General features: G+C 47.4%; 1 protein-coding gene across 5 annotated transcripts in view; it reads right to left on the bottom strand.

The window, feature by feature from the left end:
• The window catches only part of TUNAR (transmembrane neural differentiation associated intracellular calcium regulator), a 47,015-nt gene extending 38,664 nt beyond the window's left edge, over nt 1-8,351 (bottom strand). For 3 of the 5 annotated variants that reach the window (XR_012494532.2, XM_088797466.1, XM_088797467.1), the window contains exons 1-2: nt 7,580-8,351; nt 6,974-7,303 (exon numbers count right to left, since the gene is read on the bottom strand). Coding sequence is in view for 3 of the 5 variants with exons in the window: in XM_088797466.1 (XP_088653592.1) it covers nt 6,974-7,124 (151 nt within the window). In the remaining 2 variants the exon portion in view is untranslated. Of the gene's footprint in view, nt 1-6,973; nt 7,304-7,579 lie in introns of those variants that run through there. The other 2 variants (XM_088797469.1, XM_088797470.1) reach the window with 2 other exon arrangements.
• Nucleotides 8,352-24,136: the final 15,785 nt, after the last annotated feature.

Here is a 24,136-nt window from a genome sequence, read left to right as displayed (position 1 = left end):
GGGGTGTCGTGGCCCTTTACAAGGCTCCCTCTAGGTGCCCGCTGGAAACAGGGTAGAGGACAGAGAGGAAACAGAAAGAGCAGTTAGGAGAGAAGTGCTGGCCTGGGTGGCACAGTGATGGGCAGAAGTGCAGAGAGTGGCCAGCAGGGAGGGGGGCATATTCTGAGTACTTGGGAGCAGGAAGCAGGATTCTCAGTCATCTGTGACAGTCAGTGGTTCTCGAATTTCAGAGATGAGAATTACTGGGGAGAGTGTTAGAAAGACAGACTCTAGGCCCCTAACCTGGAGGTGCTGATTCAACAGGTCTGCCATGAGGCCCGGGAATCTGTATTTTAGTAAGTTCACACGATACTTTCCCAGAAGCAGTCCTCAGATCACACTTGGAAAAAAACACTGCAATGGCCTAATCCTTGCACTTGACAGCCAGGGAAACCACTGGAGGACAAGAGTGAGGTGTCAGCTTGTCTCTACACCTAGGTGAGATGAGAGAGAAGGTGGCAGAGCTGACAAACAAGGCCTTTGGCTCCCAGCCTGGGCTCTCCCCACCAGCCTCCTTTGTCCATTGCAGCAGCCAAGTTCTCCAGATTTTTAATGGACCCTTAAAGGGGCAGTGGGTGACATCCCAGGTATGGACACACCATGTATGGACACACTGCAGCTATCTTTTGTCCACCACTGTAGCCCCAATGCCTAGCAGTGCCTAGAACAGAGCTGGTGGTCCGTACATTTTTGCTAAACTCTTGACAGCCAATACCTGTCAAAGGAAGATGGATGGGAGTGGATCCCGGGGATGAGGCAGGACCAGAGGAAGGTACACCCCTGATGGAGATGACTCCATGCCTGGACAGGTGGATGGAACAGTGTTCAAAACGCCACAGGAATGTTCTGGAGCAGCTCTGAGGACAACTGGCCCTTGTACAGAAGCAGCATCAGCATCTACAGGGAATTTTCGGACTGATGGAATGTTGATCTTGTTGGTAAAACCAACTGAGGAAGGTCTCAATGTTCCCCTTTAGAAACCAGGTATATTTTTCCACTCTTGGGTCCCATATAGAAGACACTAGGTGTGGGCTTCCCTTTCCACCTTCAGGTCTTAACATGGCAAAGCTGGGCTTATGTTTTTAGAAGTATTCAATAACTCCCTCTTAGCAAGTTAGCAGGAACTGTATGCATTCATAAATCATTTTAAGTTTGTGCATTATATTCTCAAAGCACATTCCCTTTACTTAAAGATATACATAATTGTTGATAGCAATCATTAAAAGATGATTGTCATTATCATCCATTTTTCTATATTAAAAGGGGTAAAAAATCTTTGGGGAGGGGGTCACGTCAAGGCCAATATGAACTTGAATGGTTTATCGGTGGCAGAATGAAGTGGGGTGTTGGTCAGGACCCCAGACTGTATTAGCACCAGGCTGAAAACCTGGGATGATGGGAAAATGTGAGGCACTGGACATTCCCAACTTGCTCTTCAGCGTCGGGATGCTAAATGAGGTACACACAGCCGTTCACCAGATTACTAAGAAACTGAACCGGCTGGGAATACATCAGGCCTCCCAAACACCACTATCTGACCTTGTGATTCAGCTTTCAATAATGCTCCTCTGCGGAAGCGTTTAGCCTCGCAAATACCAAGACACACCGCTCTTAGTTCAGGAGGAGGGCTTGCGAAGGTGGAGGCTTTTAACCCCGTGTTAACTGCCATCTCTACTTGTCGTAAACCACACAGGAAGACAGCACGAAAACATTCTTAAATCACATTCTGTGATTCTTGATGGTGGGAATGGATAGTAAATCATTTCTCCTTAAACCGTGTCCAAATAACTGCGCACAGTAAGGACAAAACTCAGGCCATGATTTCACTGCCTTCTTGCCTTTACCCACCTCCCACGCCTCTGTATGGCTACTTTTGCATTTTCTGCCATCCAACAGCCATATGTACTGGAAATCCAGCCCAGGGCTGAAGCTACTGGGCAGCTGCTCTTCCAAAATTTGGGGACAAAACTGTAGACTCTATGGGTCTCAGTGGGGACATGCAAAGTTATTTCTGATTCACCAAATCAAAAAACTGTGCTGGCTGCTAGGGTGTTTTGGTATTTTTAGAGATGAGAGATGAATCACAATTGAATTTTTTCCAACTCATCCTCTCTGCTCTTTCGTGTTAATCACCTATCACGAAACTTGAAGCTCTTGGCCTATAAGCAATCTAGTAATCCAAGACAGGGGGAGAGAGGGTCCTGCTTGTTAAGACATCACTCACGTGCCATGGGCAAGGCCAGCATCTGGGCTGGGGGGATTTGAAACTGCCGGCCGGGAGAACCAGCTTGAGTATCATTACGAGAATGTGAGGATGGGTGACTTCAGCTACGTCCCTTTACTCTCTGCAAATGGTGTGTTGCAAACAGAATTCTGGACTGTTTGGTCCTGGATGACACCCATCCAGATGTGGAGCCCATCAGCAAAGAACAGCAGCAGCCGTGCTGAGCTGGGTGGGCTTCTGAAGGCCACACGACACGTCTGGTAGGCCGGCATCTCTGTTCGGTGGCTTGGAAAGTTCTTCAAAACCTACATTTCCTCCTAAGTCCTGGAAATTCGTGAGAGCTGTAGGTGAATCTTCGAGTTCTTGAATGTGTCCCTCTGACTTCCCTCTCTAGTTTGTTACTTTGCGGAGGACTGACTCCTGTGGCCTCCTGGAGGAGGAGTCATGCTCGTTCCAAAACCTTCTGTTACATAACTTTTGTTCTGTGGCCCTTTTCGAGACGTGCAGGTTAGCAAAGCCTTCTAGAACATTCCACATGCCAGCTTGTGATCACGTCCCAAGAGACACGGGACCTAATGGAGTTATCTTAGCTCCCCCCAAAGCACCACCAACGCTAACCCTTTTTGGGTATCAGATAGGTTTGGAATCTAATACATTTGACAGAGAGTGAAAACAAAGCCCCGTGAATTCAGAAATCGTCGAAAGCCAAATCCGTACGTTACCCACATCAGATCTGCCTGCTTTCTCGGGGCTGTGGTGTTACTTAGAAATCTGGGATGGAGGACACACGCTGGTTGCCAGACACACTGCAGCAGCAGAGGAAACGAGGTGTGCGTGGGGTGATTAAAACATTAGGAGAGTGAATCTGAAATCGTGCTTGGTTCTTCCACTGAATAACTGTGGGGCAGAAGCAACACACTTCTGCTCTCTGAGCCTGGGTGCCCCATCTAGAACACGGGGTTAACGATCTCTGCTTGGCAGTCACGAGCACAAAATGTTTAAGGAGTAGAGGCTCCTCTCTCCCACCATTTCCTCTCTGGCCTCTTATCTGACAATGACTGCAGCTTCGCTAGGAAACCTCACCCCAGACAACAGAATACTTCAATGTTACAAGAAGCCTGCACAGAGAACCCGGCAAAAATACCACTGCCAAATCTATGAACGTCTCACTGTTTTTCAGCTTCGGCTGAGTTCAAGTCTCTAATTAAAGTGCTTTCCGTTGTCAAAACAACTGCAAACAGTAATTACATACTTCCCCTCTTTACCTTCCAGGAACAGCCGGAGATGAGGCAAAACCTCCAAGTGCCCTAGACCTGGAGCTCTACAGCTAGATCGCCAAATTTCTCCTACCCCATTGACCCACATTACATAATGGCTCCTGGGGCTCCTGACACGTGGACCCTACAGGGTCACAGTTCATCCTAGCCCTCTCAGACGTATGCTGAGCCTCCATGGGGCAAGGAACTTCCCCTGATGGGGAAGCTGGCACAATCGCCTTTAAGATGGAAGTTCTATCGTCACGCATTCAGAGTCCACACAGAGGGCCATAAGTAGCATCTTTTATAATGACCCGTTCCTTACTGTTTATATGGATGTCTAATTGGAAATGTTATGTAACCTTAGAGTACGGAGCATTCTGCAGCTATTAATAACCAGCTGCATCCAAAGTCTGAGGACTCTTTGAGCTCAGAGTTGGATGGGCTCGCCTGGTACTAACTTACACACATGTACGTCGACAGAGACTCATGCAAACGTATGCACTCGTTGCATATATGTAAATTGAGACCTAGAGAATGGGAATAACTTGTGCTAGGTTGCAAAGTCGATTAACAACAGAGTCAGGAATAACTCCCACTCAGGTTTCCCGGCCTCTGGAGGATGGTATTTTCCTCGGTACCCCCCATAGGTGCCTCTGCACACCCTTACTATTGCACAAATGCCATAGCACTCAAACTGGGGTCTCAGTGCTGGGCAAGCAAGTTCCCATCAAAAGGGTTTATGACCTAGACTTCCGAGTCAGAAATGGGAGGCCAACAAGGGCGCCGTCTTGTACTGTTCATTTGTTATAACCATCTTCTTCTCCCAAAAGAAATCTAAGGCACCAAAAACGTATTTTAACACGAGGCCATTATATGGATGGTGTGAAAGAGCTCAGCCTTTGAGATCTTCCAGAAAAGAACTGAGTTTAAGACAAAGCAATATTGAAACGGGAGGATGTATTCTTGACTGCACATGTTCACGCCGGGGCAAAGGGTGGATAAATGGGAGAGAATTGATGAATTACAAACTAGCTATCAGGAGTGGGAGTAATATTTTACTGTGCAATCTGGCTTTGGGTATCAGCAGTATGATACATGGCATAAAAACCTTCCTTTCCTAATTACATTATCATTTTCAAAAGTAAGTTAATGAAGATTGTTTCTCTGCATTCATTTTTATTCAAAGCCTCACCAGTTCGTCATGAACAGCTGAAACATACAAGGCTGGGAGATTAATATGCCCACATAAGATGCATTACTTGCCGTGCGCAGACCCTATGAGCTTTTCAAAATGAAAGCTCTGCTCTGGTTTTGTGAATTTCAAACAGTCACCAAACCAGCAGGGAGCTTCGTTTCTGGGGAAGAAAGTGAGACATGCCCATTTCCTTTGGGATCCAGTAGCACTTTAAAAGGTTCATGAATCCACATCCTTAAAAGACCTGTGACAACCCCATTAAGGGCCCATAGGTCAAGTTAATGAATTTAGTTGTAATCAACAGGCAAAGACTAAGACAGGGTCTAAACAACCTTGTGGCCCACCTTTCTTGTCACAGTCCCTCTGTCCCTGCTTAGCCAAGTGTCACCTGTCACTAGTATAACCAGCAAACAACAGAGTGGGGAGAGCCTAAAAATGACTTTATTTATGTGCCCTAATTGTTTAAGTGAGAAGGTTTTACCTATTCAACTATAAGGGCTTCTGTCCGTAAGAGCGAGGCAGGCTCACCAGCTTGCCGCTTTGTAGCCGGCAGGACATCGGGCTGATACATTGGATTTCATCAGTTCTTAGGGGCAATGTCATCTCTCCAAATGAAATGCCTCACCTATCCCATAACCCCAATCTGGCACCATGGGACATTTTACAGCCACCATGCTTTAATAGATAATCCACCAAAGCACTGCTTGCACTGCATCTCCTTTGGGTGAATCTTGCAGCTCTTTCCCCATCACATCCTCTTCTTGGAAATCAACAACCTATTCAGTGCAGCGCTATCAGTTCAAATGTATGTGTCTGATCAGCTCACACACCCCAGGCCTGTAATCCACGTTTCTCCCACTCGTAGAATTGTTTAGTTGGAAGGGATCTGAGAGGTCATCCAGTCTGACTCTGCTCCTTCTATGAACAGGGAAACTGAGGCCCCTTATTGCTAAGCGACTTTCCCTGCACTGACACCAACACTGTACAAGTTGTGCAGACAACCAAGCCCAACACTCGGTGACTCAACCGATTAGACAAGCCGCTCAGACCAGAATCAAATGCTTCCGTGCGGCTTCCCCCCTCAGGACCGACCTCAATGCACTTAGCAAAGAGTTAAAAGCTGCAAACCAGAGAACTGGGGGGCAAACAGAAAGCCTCACCTCTACACTGACACACCCTCCCCTTTTCTTCTGGGCTGTGTGAGGAACGGCTGACATGGAGGGTTGGCAACTGGGAACCAAGATAAAATTTCTGACAGGGTCGGCTCCTGCCCAGTGGCCATCTGGGATCAGCCCCTGCGCCTGTTAAGTAACCATCTCCAAGACTTACACAACCAGGGGCAGGTAGCCTCGGCGTGCCCTCACCTCACAGAAAGGCTTGGGACGTGGTTCTGAGGCTGAGCATGTGCTGGGCACACACAGCACGGAAGGGGCACATGGGAGGAACTGAACACTGCCCTTCCCTTCCCTCCACGGCCTGGGAGAATCAGGATCCCAGAAGAGACAGCACCCAGGGGAACATATTATGAACAGAAGTAGCTTTACACTTACAGCCCACATCAGGGGTCAGCAGACACTTGATGGAGGGATGGACAAAACATGCTGACAGCCATTTATTTCATCTCAGCAGATACTCATCACACAGATATTTTCACACATACATGCACTAACTCCTGGAGGAAGCAGTTAGTAGAAGAAATGGGACAGGTGTGTGTGCTACCAGGGGATCAGCTGGGTGGAGAAGCAGAAAGAGTTCCCTGGGCTCCCATCCTGGTCTCCCACTTCCTGACCTTGTGACCTTGATTAAGTCATTCAACCAACCTCTCTGGGCCTCAGTTTCCAAATCTGAGCCATGGAAGGAAGAAATCTACTTCCTCGAGTGGTTTTGAGGCACACTAGCCAGCAGAGCCTGGACCTTCATTACATGGCTACTGCATATGAGTGGTCGCCACCACCCCAACACACACACACAAATGAGTCTGAGCCCAGGATGCATATATGCTCATCTAGACCAAACAGACTCCTGCCTGCGCATCAGGACTGCATCTGCTTCCCCCATGGCGGAGGAAAGCACCAGGTCTCCCAGGTGTCCAGGCAGTTCAGCCTCCAGGCAGGGTTTGGGGAATAGGGGAATAGAGGGGTTCAATGGGAAGCCCAGAGGCTTCCAGGCTCTGGGTGGGGGCCAGGGAGGGGGCTCAGAGGCGGCCTCCCGGCAGTGAGAAGGGGCTTTGTTCCCGAGGCCGAGGGCCTGTCTTACCGAGCAGCGCATCCGGAGGCGGGCGGGGGGCGCGCGGGGCACGCAGCAGAGCCACAGCCCGGCCCGGGCCCGGGGCACTGGAGCCGGAGGAAGGCGAGGAGGAGGAGGAGGAGCAGGAGAAAAAGGAGGCTGCAGCTAGCTCCTGCCTCATTCTCCCGGGCAGCGCCGACCCGCTGGCCACCGCCGGCTGGGGCTGGCCGCGGGGCGCAGGACCGGGTTCACGCTGCACATGTCCCCGTCAGCCGCTGGCGAGGTGTGCGCGCAGCCGAGTCGTCTCCGGGCGGCGCCCCGGGGCTCCTCATGCGCCGCGTGGGGGCTCGGCGGGAGGACCTCGGGGAGGGAGCGCGGAGGGAAAGAGAGAAAGGTAGAACGTGAGAGCGCGGAGGGCTGCGCCCCGCGGGGGCCGGGGACGCCGGGCGACTAGCAGCACCGCGCCGCCCCACCCACCACGCCACTGCGCCCTGCGCTGCGCGCCCAGCGGGGCGCGGAGCCCCAGAAACTTTAGCACATGTCCGGTCCGGCAACCGTGGTGGCGGAAGCTGCCCCACTCGTTGCGCGCCCCCTGTTCCCGCCCCGCCCCAGCCCTGGCCCCCGAGCGCAGCTTACCAGCAACGATGGAGACCCAGGCGGTGGGGCGCTCACCCGGCCTCTCGCAGAGCAGAGCGCACCAGAAGGGAAGGAGGAAGGGGCTGGCGGCGTCGGGGTCCCTGCAAGGGAGGGGAACACCGGCGGCTGCGATCGCGAAGGTTAAGTCATCCTAGGAGGGGGCTGCGTGCCAACCCGGGTCTGCAGGCGCGGAGGGAAGAGGGTCCCTGCGTCCCACCGCGCCGATGCTGACGCCGCGCGCGGGCTTCCCCGGCCGCGGGTCTGCGGAGCCAGCCCTGTTACCTAGCGACTCGCTCCGGGGAGCCCACGCTGACGCGCGCGACGAGTGGGGCTGCGGCAGCCGAGGGGAGGGGGAGCTTCTGAGTGGGGAGGGCAAGCGGCTGCGGCCGGAGCTCCTCCCTTTGCCTCCTCCCCGGCGCTGGGGAGGGGACCCAGGGAAGACGTGGCCTCAGCCTGGCCCTGAAGGATTGGGGGTCTGAGCTGGGCGGGAGCGGATATGGGGAGGCATGGACGTGCTCCTTCCCCCCTCCCTGGGGATGCAGCAGCAGGTGGTGGCGAAGTGGCCGGTGGAGGCCAGGCACCCACAGACACGGAGATGGGCCCGGCCCGGGCAGGAGCGTGGAGAAGGTGGCTGTGGGCGCGTGGGTGTGTGTGGCACGCTCCCACCCACGTGCTGTACATGGGGACCTGAGGACGCAGGTGCAGGAGCAGCCTCACCCTTCCTCTGGTCTCCCTCCCTCCTTCCTGGACATTTTGCTCCTGCGCTGGCTGTCTCTTCATCATGGAAGCACAGGTCTCCCAGTTCCCTTCGCTGAGCTCCGCCTACCTCTCTGAGAACAGAAAGAAGACCTGGGCGTTTGCAGGCAGCTATGTGGTGATCAAACCGATCTTCTTGGCGGCTCCTACCCACCCCGCCCCTGTGTCCAGTTGCCCACCTTTGGGGCCCCGGGGATAGCCTTCCTGTTTCTGGATTTGGGCCTCTCAGACTGGAATTCAAATCCGGACCCTTCCAGTTGCCTGCAGTATGTACAATGTTCTCGAAGTTACTTAACATCTTCAGTAAAATGGAGTATTAGTCCCCAAAGCTCAGAGCTAAGTACTAGCACATAATGTGCTCCATGAACGTGTATTTGCTGTAAGGCATGCAGCCTGTCTCCTGATCTGGGACTTCACCAAAACACACCCCAACGCCCAGGACAGTGGGGCAAGGGGCTTGAACCGTCCTCATAGGGACCACTGTTTTCACCTGTGAGGGAGGTAACTTGCCCAAGCATACCGCATGCCTCAAAGCTGGCCTGGATCCAGAACCAGGCCTCCTGGTTCCCAGGCTCCCACCCCCCACCGCTGCCCCCTCTACAACAGCTGAGTGCAAGGGTCACACTTCCCCACTCCTCAGAAGACCTCCCATTCCTGCTACAGTATAGGAACCGCCCATCACCTCACCCCCAGGACCGAGCCCATACCCCTTCCCCACCCTGCTTTTCTCTCTTCCTCTCTGGTATGAATGTGGGGGAGAAAGAGGCAGAAGACAGGCCTTGCAGAGAAGGAGAGGGATCATGCCTTCCCTAGAACACCCCACATTCTTGGTGGGTCTCAATAGAACAGATCCCTTCTATAAGAGGCTTTAGGAGATATCAGGGCCCAAGAGGGTTTTGTTGACCAGGTGACAGGACAGATTCTCCAGTAATTAGTTTAAAAAAAAATTTTTTTTTTTTTTTTGAGATGCCAATAAGTCCTGCTGAAAAATCCCGCAAACCCATCCAAACAGAAATCTGTGTCTTAAGAAACCAAGGCCCAAAGGCAACACTTTTATGGAAAAACTCTTTGCCTCCCAGTCCACGCACAACAGTTGGGATCCAACATTTCCCAGTGAAATTAGGAGCAACGCCTGAACTTCCCAACCCATTTTTATGGGCACTGGCAGCCAGGCAGCAGGTCCATAAAAACGCTGAAAGGACTGTTTCCTGGTGTCTACCGGCAGCCGGCTCTTCCTTCTGCTCAGACTTCCCAATGTCCAGGTGTAAGTGAACATTTAATTTGATCTGGGAACCCAGGGCTTACAATAAACACAAACCTCAGAGCCTGAAGTCCATGTCCAACCAGAATCTGGGCCCCACTATTCCAGGAAACAGGGCAGCCTGTGGGGAAATGTGATTTGACGGCACAAGCATCTCATTCACAGGTCTCAGAGATTTGGAAAACGTTGGCTGGTGTCATAGCCGATGCCAGCATGTTCACCCTTTATTGTGCGTGCATGGGGCGGGGCAAGAAGACAGCAGGTACATTGCAGTGTCATCCCTCATGCTTTTCTCAGGAGAGGTGGGGTGTGCACCAGCACATTGGGATCAAGGAAACCCATAAATCAGCAGGGCCACGTCTTTCCGATGTTCATTGCTGTGCAGTAGAGGAACACCCCTCCAATTTGCAAGGAGCACCCACTGAAGGCCGGCCCAGTGCTGGGCACTAGGGATGCAGAGGTGAATTAGATAAGCCCTCTGTCCTCTAGGCCCTCCTAGGGGCATTTATGGACGCTTAACCTATGCCAGGTACTAAGGGTTTTACCCAAGAGCCCGTTTTAACCTCCCCGAAGCTTGTAAGGTAAGGCCATTATCCCTTCTTAGAGGGAAGCTCACAGAGGTACCCTGGGTTCCCTAAATTCACACAGCTGGCAAATGATGGCCTCGGGAGGTGCAGCCTGGTCTCCCTGACCCCGAAGCCCACATTCTTAGCCATTACTCTACCTGTCTGCCAGGATAAAGGAAAATGGAGGTGATGATAATATAGAAAGTGCCTACCTGACGTGTAGGGTTACAAATGAAATGCGTGTGTAAAGTTGCCAGGATAGTTCCTGGAACAGAGTCAGCTCTCAGTATAAGATCGCTGTTATTATCAGTACCAGACCTTCAATTCTGTTTTGAATTGAGAAGCTCTATGTTATAGGGATTACCAAGTACGACTCTAGGAGGCATAGGTGACAGTGGCACATCTGTCTGCAGGGGCTGCAGCTGGCTACACAGAGGAGGTGGCATTTGGGTTGGGTCTCCAGGCATGAGCAGGTATGGGGCGGGGGGAGGGGACAGGAGCAGGAATAGGCTCATCAGGAGAACAGTGTGGGGACATGCATAGCTCTGAACAGTGGCGCATGTGGGCAGGAGCTAAGAGACCCAAGACAGGAAAACAAGAGGATGGATGGAGCTGGGGAAGCCACAGCCTCTAGTAGGGCCAGTCGCCTCCCTGGAGGTGCAGGTAAGGCTATCGCTGAGCTGGGCCTATGGATAGGTGAATGGGGAGAGAAGGTGGGGCCAGGAGTTGGAGGAGAGGACCCAGCCTCCAGGCAGCCACCGGGGTAAGGATTTACAGGTCCTGCTTGACTAGGGCACCTCCCATCACTCATAGGGTCATTGGGGTCATGATCTGCGCAAACATCAGCACTTTGCAGGGCCATGGTGGAGGACGCTGTGGAGGGCAGAGGGCTTAGCTACCTGTAATGGGTGCATTGCTAGGCATGACTTGTTCACCCATTCTCAGGTGGTGCTTTTTTAAAAATCATTCATTCATTCATTTGTGCATTCATTCATTTAACAAATGTTTATTGAGCACTTACTATGTGTCCAGCACTTGGTTGGCTCTAGACATTTGGTAGTGAAGCCGCCTCAGCCCTGGCCCTCACAGTCAGTCTAGTAGAAAGATACCAGTTGGCAGGACAGTGTGGCCCAGTGCTGTGGTGCCTACGGGCTGTGTGGTCGCACAAAGCAGGACCCCCACCCTGGATTTAGGAGACTTTCTGATGGAGACATTTTCCAAGGTGAGTGGGAATCAGCCAAGTGGAAGGGAATGGGTTGGGGAGAAGGGGAGAATGTCCTATGTACGAAGATAGCACTGGCAAGGCCCTGGAGGTGAATTGGGGGAAACTTCAAATACTAAAAAAATACAGCCCACGGAGAAAAGTCAAACCTAGTTGTAATTTTTAGAGAACAACTCTGTGTAGTTCAGCCAGGTAAGTGTACGATGTGGAGGGGGGAAAGTGGGGTCTGGGAAGGAGGAAGAAAGGAATTCCCTAGAAATAGTTTAGGAAAGCAGCTCTACTTGTTAATGACCTTCCAGTGTTTTACAATGCTTTGCAGTTTTCAAAGCCTTTCACATCCCATTTTTCACTGGCCTTCATCACATACGTGGGAGGATGGGGGGGGGTGACCCCTCAGCCTCAAAGCTGAGCCCTGGCAGACCCCACCGCTTGAATCTGCGACGCCCTCCTGTGTGGCCCAGTCCTGGTATTTCCTAATAATTCTATTTGGCTCTTTATGGTTCGCCAAGCACGTCCACCTCCCTGAGTCCAGTTCACCTGACTGTGTTAGCAGCTCCAGCTTAAAGAGAAAAAAACACCAGCCCAGGGAGCAGTGGCATCTACCCGGCAGAGCTCCCTCGTCAGCAAGGGGCCTGGAGGGGAGCTCGCTTGGCTCATCCAAACAGCCTGCGGCCTCGGGAATGAGCAGCAGTTTGAACCATTTGCATTCATGCTAACAGGATGGCCGGGGCCTGTGTGTGGGGTGACATAAAAGACAGGTAAAATAACGTCAAGAGGACTCAAACAACTGCTTTGGCGCAGGCAAGGAGGTTTTAGGGTCTGAAATCTTCCTCTGCTACATCCATATTCAAGCGGTTATCAAAACAAAACGGTCCAGCCGCCCACACTCAGTAGGAGGTGAGAGCCTTGGAATCAGGACAATCGAGGACAAAGGAGGGCAATGGACAAAAGAAAGCAGATAACTTGGAAAGAGGGTATAATCAACTTCAAATAACTCCCTCAGATTATAATAGGAGAGAGTCTGATTAGCTCCATGCGTGGCCCTACAAGGTTGAAATAGGTCACCAGGGAGACAATTGATATTTTCAGGACAAGGAAGAATAACAGCAGTGATTGATGACCTACAGCTCACAGGCCGAATCCGGCCCACTGACTTTCGTCAACAGTGTGATTGGAGCACAGCCTGTCCACTCATTTATGTGTTGTCTATGGTGAGTGCATGCTACAAGAGCGGACTTGAGTATTTGCTACAGAGACTGTATGGCCCACTAAACCTACAGCATTTAGTATGTGGCCCTTTGCAAAACTGTTCGCCAACCCCTGAATTAGAGCAACTCAAATACCAAATGGGCTGCCTTGTCAGGTGGTAGGTTCCCATCATTTGTGGTATTCAAGCAAAAGCCGAAGTCCCGTTAAGCGGTGATATTGCAAAGTGCCCGAGTGACCTTTAAAGTCCCTTTGAGATCATAAGAGTTCAGCAGTTAATGACAATTATTCAAATTTCTTCACTGCCTGCCAGTCACTATAATTGCAACTATCGATAAATAATCCATCTACAGAGCAGCCTCAATAGGACCTCAGGTCTATAGTTTTTCATCACTGGACCTGAGGTCCATCAAAGAGAGCAATGGCTTCCTCCACCGGTTTAATATAAGATAAATGATGTATAAATTCAAAGGCGAACCTCTCCAGGGTAAACATGTGCTAGAAATCTTTTTACACCCAAGCGTCTCCCACGGGGAAAGACACACTCCCACGTAAATTCATTGATGGGTGACTGCGAGCCTCCTTTCTGGGCACTGATATGCCCGTGAGGTTCACGTGTGACTGTGCGTTTAAGAGGGATTTAGCTATGGTATAAGCGAATTTAGCTTCAGTAGGCTTCTCTTGGGGTCTCCGGGGACGTCATTTAACAACGTCGGTGCCAGACCTTGAACTGTGCAGAGCACCTGCCCTTGAAGAGCTGGTCACCTAGGCCCCAGATAACCTGGCCAGGACGTGATGAGTGTCTGGAGATCCCAAAGGCAGGGAGAGCCTCATGCAGCCAGGTGCGTTTACCCAGCAAAGCAACATTGCTGCACAGTGCTAGCAACAGAAATTGGCTTCCCTTCCACGTGGGATCGCAAAGAAAAGAAAAACGTTTTCTTGAAAGAAAGGAAAAAAAAGGTCTATGGCCATTTCACTATCTTTTTTGCCGCCGGATTGCATACAAACAGGTTCAATTTCCCCATTGCAGACTGTGTTGTAAATACCGTGATGGAAACAAAAGAAAATGTCCTCGTGCAGTAATCCACAGTCTGCATGCACAAGCAAAGATTTTCCAACCTGAAAAGGAGAGTGTCCCCTTACGAACAGCATTGGTAAAGGCTAAATTGATTAAAACTATTCCTAGTGTCTGCCCAAGGACTGCTTCTCGGATGCTAAGTGGCCTGGTCCAGGTCACACCGTGGTGAATCCCAGGTACTGATTTTCCTAAAGGCATCATTGCTTTGAGTTTTTATTCCTTTCCCCTATAAAAGTAAAAAGATGGCAGCAACCAAGTCATTTTACATTTCATATTGTTCTGGCTGCTGCTTTTGTTTTCAGGTGACAGTTAGATAATCAAGGTATGTGGTGGCAGGCTGCCACTGGCAGGATTCCCCAGCTGAGAGATGGACACCCCTAATCGCTCTTCTCCTGAGAAGTGTTCAGATATTATTCAGGCCCTGACGCATCCATTCGCAGACACTTCATCATGCTCCAAACCTATTTGAGCCAAAGTTATGCTAGCTCTCCACTAGGGGAAATCTTAGTATTGCTCTGTGTTTACGGAGAATTTTAAAAAGACCACAGAGAATACCGGGGGAGTGCCACCTGGCTGTAAACAAAAGGAACGTCCTTAAACAGGCTTCACTGCTCCATGCCTTCACAGGGGTCCACTAAGCCAGGTACTCCTGTCTCTTCCTGTCTGTTGTCTGTGACCCAGACTGTCGAATATGAGTGCTGAGGCCTCGCTTGTCTTCCAGGCCCCACAGAGCTCATGACCCTGAACTTTATTTTCACTGTCTCCCTCAGCTACAGTGTGGATGGTGTTGAAATCTTAAATGAGACTTGATTCTTGGGTGTGTGTGTGTGTGTGTGTGTGTGTGTGTGTGTGTGCGCGTGCGCGGCGCGCATGCTTCTGTTTACAACTTTCAATGCAGGGGTGAGGTAGTAATAGCCTGGTTAATTACAAATAAAATGATTCCTAGATATTTTATTGGTAATTACCTGGTGTCAGCATGCTTGGTTTCAGCTCCCAAGGTAAAATTGGAAAGCATTATTCCATTAATCGCTCCGTGTACGTTCAAGCACACATTACCTTATTCCAAGGATTCATATTAATGTAGTAATTTACCTCTGCCGGGGAGATCTTCCCATAAAATAGACATTTCCATAAAATTATTAAAAATATAAAGTTGGGTTGAAGTCCCTCATTCTTCCTTAGTCCCAACTATTCATAATGTTAATTGCTCTAAAATCTGACAAATACTCTCCAGTGACAGGAAAGCCACGGTAATTAAGTGGTAACATGCCACAGAGCTGATCTATGACCAGAGATGGTTTCTCAAACCTGCCCCCCTCCACCATGCACACTCGGTTAACCATGTCCTCTGCTAATGGTGGACAAACCATCACCCTGTTGCCTCGGTCATATGTAACAAATGAGTCTCTCGGCTACAAAGAAGGAACAGGATCCCCCACCTCGTCTTTCCAATCAAGGTCCTTGCTAAGACTTTTACTCATATTTGCTCCAATGAATCAGAGGCAGATTTGGCCTGTTTGAGACTCTGTACAAAGCCAAGCTCAGTTTGAGAAAGCTGGTTTTCTCACACTAAATGAATACATGAATAAAGGGGGAGGGGCTTTGGCTCAATTATGAAAAGGCAGTATCTCGTACAACACATGGACGTTGACTTGCTGGGGTGATTACATTAAGGAAACTTTCAATAGGAATAATCGAGATATACAGCTCTCTGCTCTCGTTTCTTCACCATCATCGCCAGCATTTAAACGGACCTCTGTTTTGTGCCAGGCATTTTCACATACACTATTTCAACCTAAAATTCACAGAAACACGGCAAGTCCATGACATTACCCCCATTTTCCAGATAAAGAAGCAATGGTCCCAAAAACCCAAGGTTATTTTTAATCTTTAAGAATCTAAACTTAGTTGGTGAATTGTTCAAATTGTTAGAAGTCATTCATTTAATGGTAACAGTAAAACATATTTATATCTGACCTGCCAAAGGCTACAGCTAATAAAATGCAATGCATTCTGTCACACCAAGGAACATAAATGTAGAACTTTTGAGAAATAACTTTTCCTTTTTCAGAGTAACAAAACAAGCAGTGCCTGAAAGATTTACCTCTTTGCCTTCTACACAGCAAGTATTTTTAACTACACGCAAGTATTTTAAACTACCATTTAAACCACCATCATTTTAAACTACCTTCTACACAGCAAGTATTTACACTACCGTTTATCCACTCAAAACACTTAACCATTGCATCTACTTTTGAACAAAGGAAAAATGTTCTTCCATCTCTTATCTGTTTTTTTCTAAACCACTAAGTATCCATAACTTCATTAAAATGTCCTTGTAATCAATTACATTTTCAGAGGTCACTGAATATGCAAGTCCAGAGGGACCTGTATAAAGCTGACCTCTCTGTCAGCTTCCAGCCCACTTCAGTGTTCTTCAATCCTTTCACAGATCACTCACTAACTGCATTTTGTAGCAGTGATTACGTGAAAACAGCAAGTCCTTCTACTGGCTTCAGCAGAATGGAAGAGGTAGACAAAAGTGTAATCAGTATGAATGAAAATGCGTTCATGACTTCTCCACTTCCCAATCATAGTGTTGCCATTTTAGAAGTGGACAGCATCCTTTATTTGTGTGTGTGTGAGAGAGAGTGTATGTGTTTAATCAAATGGCTGGAGAAATTATGAAGGAGGAGAGATGCAAGTGATGATACAGAGAGCAGAAGGCAGCTCTGAGTCTTTCGTGATGACTTTGAATTCAGACTCCTCCAGGGAAGACAGGACAAAAAAAAAAAAAAAAAAAAGGAAAACACAAATTTAGCAGAATTTGTCCTACAGAGTTAAAATCTGTTGGATCAGCCAAGCTTTTCTGGCAGAGCAGTCCAGAATATATGTTTACCCTGTTAATTTTAAGTATTACAATGAGACAGTAACTAATATGCAAAGGTTATCATCTGTTTTGGGGTTATATGTCATGGAAGGGTGATAAAGAAAATGGAAACTTTTTTTTCTTTTTTTAGAGTAACTTAGGAAAATGCTGCCTTGAAAAACTAGCACAAATTTGCCCTTCTCCCTCCTGACATAAGATAAATGAATTAGTATATATCACACATCCAACCACAGTCCTGGACCCAGGAATTTCTTTGGTGCATTGTCAGGGGAAGCATGCAGTCAGGGCCAACCCAAGGAACTGAGGAGCTTAAGGCATCTGGAGATTTGTTTTGTCTATATTCTTTTTGCCCTTATTCTGAAGATAAATTTCTGGGAGCAATACATGGGGCTATATGGATTCTTCCACTAAGTGGCAAACAGGAGGAGCTTGTAAAAATGTACTGAGGGTTATTTATGCACGGTTGATGGTGGTTGTTGGGGCGGCAACTGTGGTTCCTGTTTATTGAACACCTACCCCTAGCCTTGCAGAATGCTGGCTCCCTACCTCTTGTTTTATTTAATCCTCTAGAAAACCTGACAGGTGGTTCATGTGTTACCATCCCTTACAGAAAAGAAAGCCAAGGGTCAGATCAGAGATGGTAAGAACATGCTGAATTAGTCATCCATTGCTGTGTAGTGAGTTACCACAAGCCTCAATGACTTACAACACACACATGTTATTTAACAGTTATTGTGGGTCAGAAATATGGTCTTAGTTTAGCTGGGCCCTCTACTTCCTGGTCTCTCACAAAGCTGGAATCAATGGGTCAGCCAGGACTGTGGTCTCATTCGAAGGCTCAACTGGGAAAGTATCTGTTCCAGGCTTTTTCTCACACTGTTGTTGGAAGAACTTAGTTCCTTCAGGGAAGCTGGACTGAAGACTCACTACCCAGCTGCCTAATGTATTACCCTCACTTCCTGGCCACAGAGGCCTCTCCAACACTGCAGCTTTCTTCATCAACGTGTGCAGGTGGAGATGGCAATAGAGTCCACTGGAAAGATGGAAACCACCATCTTATGTAACTTAACCATGGAAGTGACATCCCATTACCTCTCTTGTATTCTGTGGGTTAAAAGCAAATCACTACCAATTTGTACACTTGAAATCAATATAAAATAATATTGAATGGCAACTATAATTGGGAAAAAACATCACAGGTACTGCCCACCCTCAAGAAGAGAGGATTATTCAAGAGGATTATTCAACCCCAGGAGGTGGGGCTATTGGGGACACCTCTAGTCTACCGACCACAACCCCAATCCAGTTCTAGTTCCCTTGCTGGCATCCAGTATCATGGCTTTTTCTCCTGTTGCTTACCTCTCCTCACTAGATCTTTCTCCTTCTTGGAGACTCTGCTGCAGCCACACCTTCCTCCAAGAAACCATGTCTAGAAACTCCAGGTTTCCTTTTCCTCTCTCACCCTGATGAATTCCTCCATCACTGATAGTAACAGACATGGTAACTGTGAACTAATTCTGTTGGGAACCATTTTTGAGGGGATGGGGTGGTATGAATTCTTTGATGGACCTCAAGGCACAATTTCAAGGGGCTCATATCCTTAAACCAGGCACTATGCAACCCCAGGGTTCTTCAAAGCTTCCGCAGAGCTGACATTTTGGGGAGAAAGGGAGGGAAGAGTTGTGAACCTAAAGTAGCCTCCCACCCAAGCAAACATCCATCCTTTTCTAATTTATATTAGATTTCATTTGAAGAAAGATTTCACACTAAATAGGTATTTGGAAGCCATTTTTCAGAGACAGAATGTTATACATGATAGTTAAGTTCCACAGAAAGTCCACCACTTGTGATGTTGTTTCTTTGGGAAAATACATTTGAAAATCTAAATTTGACCCTATGCACGAAGAAGGATCCTCAAGAGTTGTAAAGATGGGAGGAGGGTAGGGCAGGGTAATATACTGAGTATTTTTATCTACATAAGAGAAAGCATTTCTTTATGTGCCTTCTAGGATCCACTCCTTGTTACCATTACACCAGCTTTATTTTATGCACTCAGACTTCCTCAGCTGGATGACGGTGACGAGCTCCCACCTGGCCTCCTTGCTTCCAAGCTATCCTCCACCCTAAGTGAGTCCTTAAATTGTAAAAGTAACCACGCCATTCCTCTATTTAACCCCTTCGGTGACATCCCCCAGCACATGGACAGCTGCCACTCATGGATGTCTAATATCTTTTGAACAACCCGTCTATACCTCAATAGTTTCCACATATGATTCCTGCCTTCCTGTGGCTGAATGACAAGCCACATCAACAGCAACATTTCCCAGGTTCCTTGCAGGTAGGATGCAAGCGTGCCACCTGGATTCTTCCAATCAGGGTCCCCTTTTGAGAATTGGATGTGGAAGTGTTACATGAGGCAGGGGGACCAATCAGAGCCCAGGGGATTGTCTTTGTCAGGCACAACATTGGAGGAATCTGATTCCTCTGGGGCAGCTTCTGGTATCCACTCTGAGATTGGTTGGTGCCGAGTGGTGAGTATCCACAGCCGTGGCATTCTGGTATGCTCAGTATTAGTCATGGCTGCACAGTTTCTAACTGCATGGTTTCTCAACCCTGTGAGCTAACAAATGGGTGGAATCTTTGATTTGTCCATAAGAATCCTGACCAATACAAGGCCTTTGAAATCCAATCCCTGACAAATTTCTTCAGCCTTCCTCTTGGCACTTCCCCCACACCCTCTCTGCTATGACTTGACTGCCTTAAAAATATTTGGAATCACCAAATGCTTCTTTAAGTCTCACTGTCTGAGACATTCTTACCTTCCTCTTATTTACCTGGGTTACTCCTATTCAGTTTTCAATTTCTAGTGTAGGTGTCACTTTCCCTGGAAATTCCTTCCTGACTCCAACTCTGTGTTAAAGGTCCCTCTTTGACCTGAATTTCACTATTGCAGCACATAAGTGATTGCATTTTCATAAGCTATGAACTCATGTGCTTTTACCTCTAGATTATGAGCAAAGAACACATTTATGTTGTTCATTCTTTGTAGTGGACAGCTACTGCTCTGTCTGCCCATAACTGTCCTTTCTCTTATTCTGGAAAATATTCTATCTACTTCAGTTTAGTTAGAATGGGGCTGCTATCTCCTTGCTGATTCCACCCACCCTGGTCAGGGTGGTTAGTAGGATGGAAACCTGGCACAAGCTCAGCCAATCAGAGCCCTTCATTAGGATTTTGAACATGAAAGGAGAGAAAGTGGTCTTTCGATCTATCCAAGTGCCAAAGCCTGAGATGTGGGTCTGGGGATTTTTAGGGCCATGTCCCTGGTATTATTTATCTATTGCCTAACAAAATACTACAAACCTATTGGCTTAAAACAACACACATTTGTTATCTCACCGTCCCTACGGGTCAGGAGACTGGGCACAACTTTGCTGGATCTCATCCGAAAGCTAAAATCGAGGTGTCTATTGGTGCCCCGGTCTCATCTCAAGGTTCAAAGAGGGAAGGATCTCCTTCCAGTCAGTACGGCTGTTGGCAGAACTCAGGTCCTGTAGCCCATAGAACTGAGGGGCCTAGTTTGTTGGCTGGTGCTGGTCAGAGACCACCTTCAGTTCCTGCCTGGTTCTTGGCTGGAGGCTGCCCTCCACTCCTTGCCACGTGACCCTCCCAGCTTGGTCACTGGCTTCATCCAAGCCAGAGAGAGGAAATACGCTAGCCAGGAAGATGGTATAGTCTTATATGTGTAATCACAGAAGTGACACTTATCACCTTCGTCATATTCTGCTGATTAGAAGCAAGTCACAGGTCCTGCCCACCTTCAACGGAAGAAGAGTACACAAGGTCATGAGTGTTAGGAGGTTCCTATAATTAATCACTGCCACACACCTTCTGAGTAGAAGAACTCATTTCGGAATAAAGCAGAAAGAATAAAGAAAGAAGATTTGAGGGTGTTACAGGCCCTCGTTCTAATTGTGCCTTAGTCCCAGCTACAACCCCAAAAGCTACCTTATCATTATGACCCTTGCCTCACAGGAGCCAGTGTGTTTTGTGTCTATTTCAACCAAAAAGATTCTAACGAATATATTTAGTGCCCAGAACAGTACAAAGAATAGGCGACATGACACTTAATAATATTTTGTTGAATCACATTGAGAACCCTGTGACTTGTTCAAGTATTTTGGCAATTTTAAGTCACCAACGTAAGATGTTAGAGCTTAGAGCGCACTTGTTCCACTTGCTCATTTTACGTTCTGAAGAAATTGAGGTTGAGAGAGAACAAGCGAATAATCTGTGCCTGATCACACAGCCAGTCATATAGTAATAGAGCCAGAACAGGACTCTAAATCCCCCCTCTGAGCCTGGCCCTCTCAGGAAGAGGAGGAACCACCAGACCCTAGGGTGCGATGAGGGGTAATTCAGAACCATGGACAGTAGCTCTCATGTGCTGGCCCTCTATGCGTTGTAGCCTTGACTGGCCGATGGTTTCCTGAATCCATGAATTAAAGATTGAAATAAAAACATCTGGTGTACTAAGTAAGAACTTAGCTGAGTGAAATTATTAGTATTGATGCGATTCATATATATATATATATATATATATATATATATATATATATATGAATCACATAGCATATCCCTTTTGTGGCTAGGGGTACGTAATTTTCCTTAATGCTTGTCAGACAAGGAATTTAAATTAGTTGCTATTTTTTTAAACAGAGTTTCAGTAATTCTTGATAATCAATTTGTTTCAGAAAGAAATCAGCATTTTTGCAGTTCTACGATCTAAAAATATGCTCTAGGAAAAAATTATTTTATAGCCTTATGCAGAATTCATGTCTTTTTTGCTGAATAATGTTCTTTGTTTCTGCAGAATCATGTGCGTTCCCCCACTGGTTTGGTTCACATAGTCAAAACAGTTGAAATGTTTTGCTTGCTCTTTTTAATACTTGAAGGGTGTCAGCATCTATTTTGGCATAAATGGAAATGGCTCGCAAGGCGTTTTTGTTACAATATTTGAAAAAGGTAAACTCTCAAATTTCCTAGTTGTAGAAAATTGAACACAAATACTTTCAACGGAAAAATATCGCCTGACTTAAGCATCTCTTATTCTGTGGTTTTAAGGCACATTGAGCGGGAAAGTGCTTGTAAATTTTAAAGCACTATGCAAATGCTTGTTGCCCTTGTTAGAAACAGTATTATTGTGGTGGAATTTCTTATTAAGAGATGTAGGAGGCATAGATACCTTTTCTATTTGACGCACACAAAAGGTAGCTGCAAAAAGAGTATAAAAATTGGACTTCATGAAGGTGGGAGAGACTATTATATTCTAGAACTCGCTTGGGGTGGGGGTGTAGGGGTTCACATTCAAGTTAGCAGTGGTTGGGTCCATCTCCACCCCACACCCCCCCCGGTGGATGTTGAACTCCTTAAAGTCAAGAACTGTGCTTTTCATCTTTCTGTCAGCCTCTCCTCTATACCAAGTACCAGACTCTCTACAAATGTTTCTTGCTTTGAAATGAATGCCTTTCCAAGCCAAGTCACCCAAACCAAGCAGTTATGTGTATTGTGTAAGGACTAAATTTGCTTTCTCCACCAGATTACATCTTATGGCCTCCCTACCCTTTTATTTTGACTGTCTGTGGACTATCAGAAGTTATAAAACTCCAAAAGGATACTAGTTAGAAGTTAGTGTAACTCAGAAAGTTCTTGAAAATGGCAGCAGTGACAACGAAATATTATAAAGGGATTGCAAAATGGGTGATTATTTTACTATGCCATGTAGCATTAAATTAAATGCTTTTTTTAAAAAAAGATTTTATTGGGGAAGGGGAACAGGACTTTATTGGGGAACAGTGTGTACTTCCAGGACTTTTTTCCAAGTCAAGTTGTCCTTTCAGTCTTAGTTGTGGAGGGCGCAGCCCAGCTCCAGGTCCAGTTGCCGTTGCTAATTGCAGGGGGCACAGCCCACCATCCCTTGCGGGAGTCGAACTGGCAACCTTGTGGTTGAGAGGACGCACTTCAACCAACTGAGCCATCTGAGAGCTCAGTGGCAGCTCAGCTCAAGGTACTGTGTTCAATCTTAGTTGCAGGGGGCAGAGCCCACCATCCCTTGTGGGACTCAAGGAGTTGAACCAGCAACTTTGTGGTTGAGAGCCCACTGGCCCATGTGGGAATCGAACTGGCAGACTTCGGAGTTAGGCACATGGAGCTCCAACCGCCTGAGCCCCCGGGCCGGCCCCTAAATTAAATGCTTTTAATGAAGCCACATCTTTCAAAAGCAGAGAGCCACTGCTAGCTGTTTTCACTGTACCTCAGTAAATTGAAATTGTTGACCTATCAGGAAATAGTGCTGTTTCCTGATAAGACAAGTTCAACTTCACTTTGATTTGAAGGGGAGAAATGGTCTGCATGTGGCTTATCTGGGTTTTTATTCTATCTCTTTCCCATCCTGTTGTCCGCTCTATAAAACGGAATCTCAAGAAGACCATGAGATTCATTGGCTGTGTCTTTTACTAGAGTGTGAATTGGGCAAGAGATTTATTTCAGATTCAGTTCTTTCACCTGTAAAATGGGAATCAGAGGTGGACTTCAATCTGCAAAGTTGAGGGGAGACCACCTGGATTGAAGCCCTGGCTTAGCCCCTGACCATTTGTGAGGCCTTGGGTCAGTCACTTCCTCTCTCTGAGCCTTGGTTTCCTCACCTGCAAAATGGGGATAATAACTGCTACCTCACAGCACATGAGATAATGGATGTAAAACTCTTACATAAACCATAAAACTATCAAAGCACCAGTAATTATTGTACTGTTAGTTACTAGTAAATCTAAAAACACTTGGAAAATTGAAACCCTACACTCAGAAGGGAATATTATCAAATTGATCCTTTCATTTTGAAAGTACATGACTGTGGAACACCAGTGCAGAGGCTAAGAGTTCTCTTCTAGGTGTTCAGGTGATTAGGAGGGGCTGTAAGAGACAAGAGTTCCTCTCTCGTCTCTTCAGCCTATATTGTTGCACATCTACAGCCCCGGATTTGGGGCTGGGCCAAGCCTTCACCTCACCTCCCCCCTCAAAAACAATTTGGGTGGAAAAGTGTTTGTAATAGAGAAAGGCCTAGGGACCAGTAGAAGCAGAGGACTTCCATGGATCTGTAGGCAATTGGGTGGGTGATGGCTGGGCTATTACTGTAAGTGAATTAATTCTATGTTGAATCTAGTAGGCTAGTTTCCAGGAAACTTTCTGTATTTTATTTTTCTTATTATTTTGACTACATTTACTGTTAATTGTTGAACACTTGGAAAATAAACCTACTCCTTAACCACTTTACTGGAAAAGTTCTGTCTTCATTATTAACCTCTGGATTCCGCACGTCTTTCCAAATGAGCGCTTCAGATATAAACCCATAGAACCTGAGCATGGGAAGGGCCTTAGAGGAAATACATTCGGGTTCTCTCATGTTACATAAGTGTGAGCCAAGACCCAGACAGACCAGGTGACATGTTCAAGGTCACATAGTAAATTAGTCACAGGGTTGGAAATATAATCCAGGGTCCTCTCTAGGGCTCTTCCTGCTAC

This window comes from Rhinolophus sinicus, chromosome 3 (assembly GCF_057876585.1).
Source record: "Rhinolophus sinicus isolate RSI-liver-muscle chromosome 3, RSI-T2T, whole genome shotgun sequence".
Classification (NCBI taxonomy): domain Eukaryota; kingdom Metazoa; phylum Chordata; class Mammalia; order Chiroptera; family Rhinolophidae; genus Rhinolophus; species Rhinolophus sinicus.
This window is presented reverse-complemented; position numbering and strand designations above follow the sequence as displayed.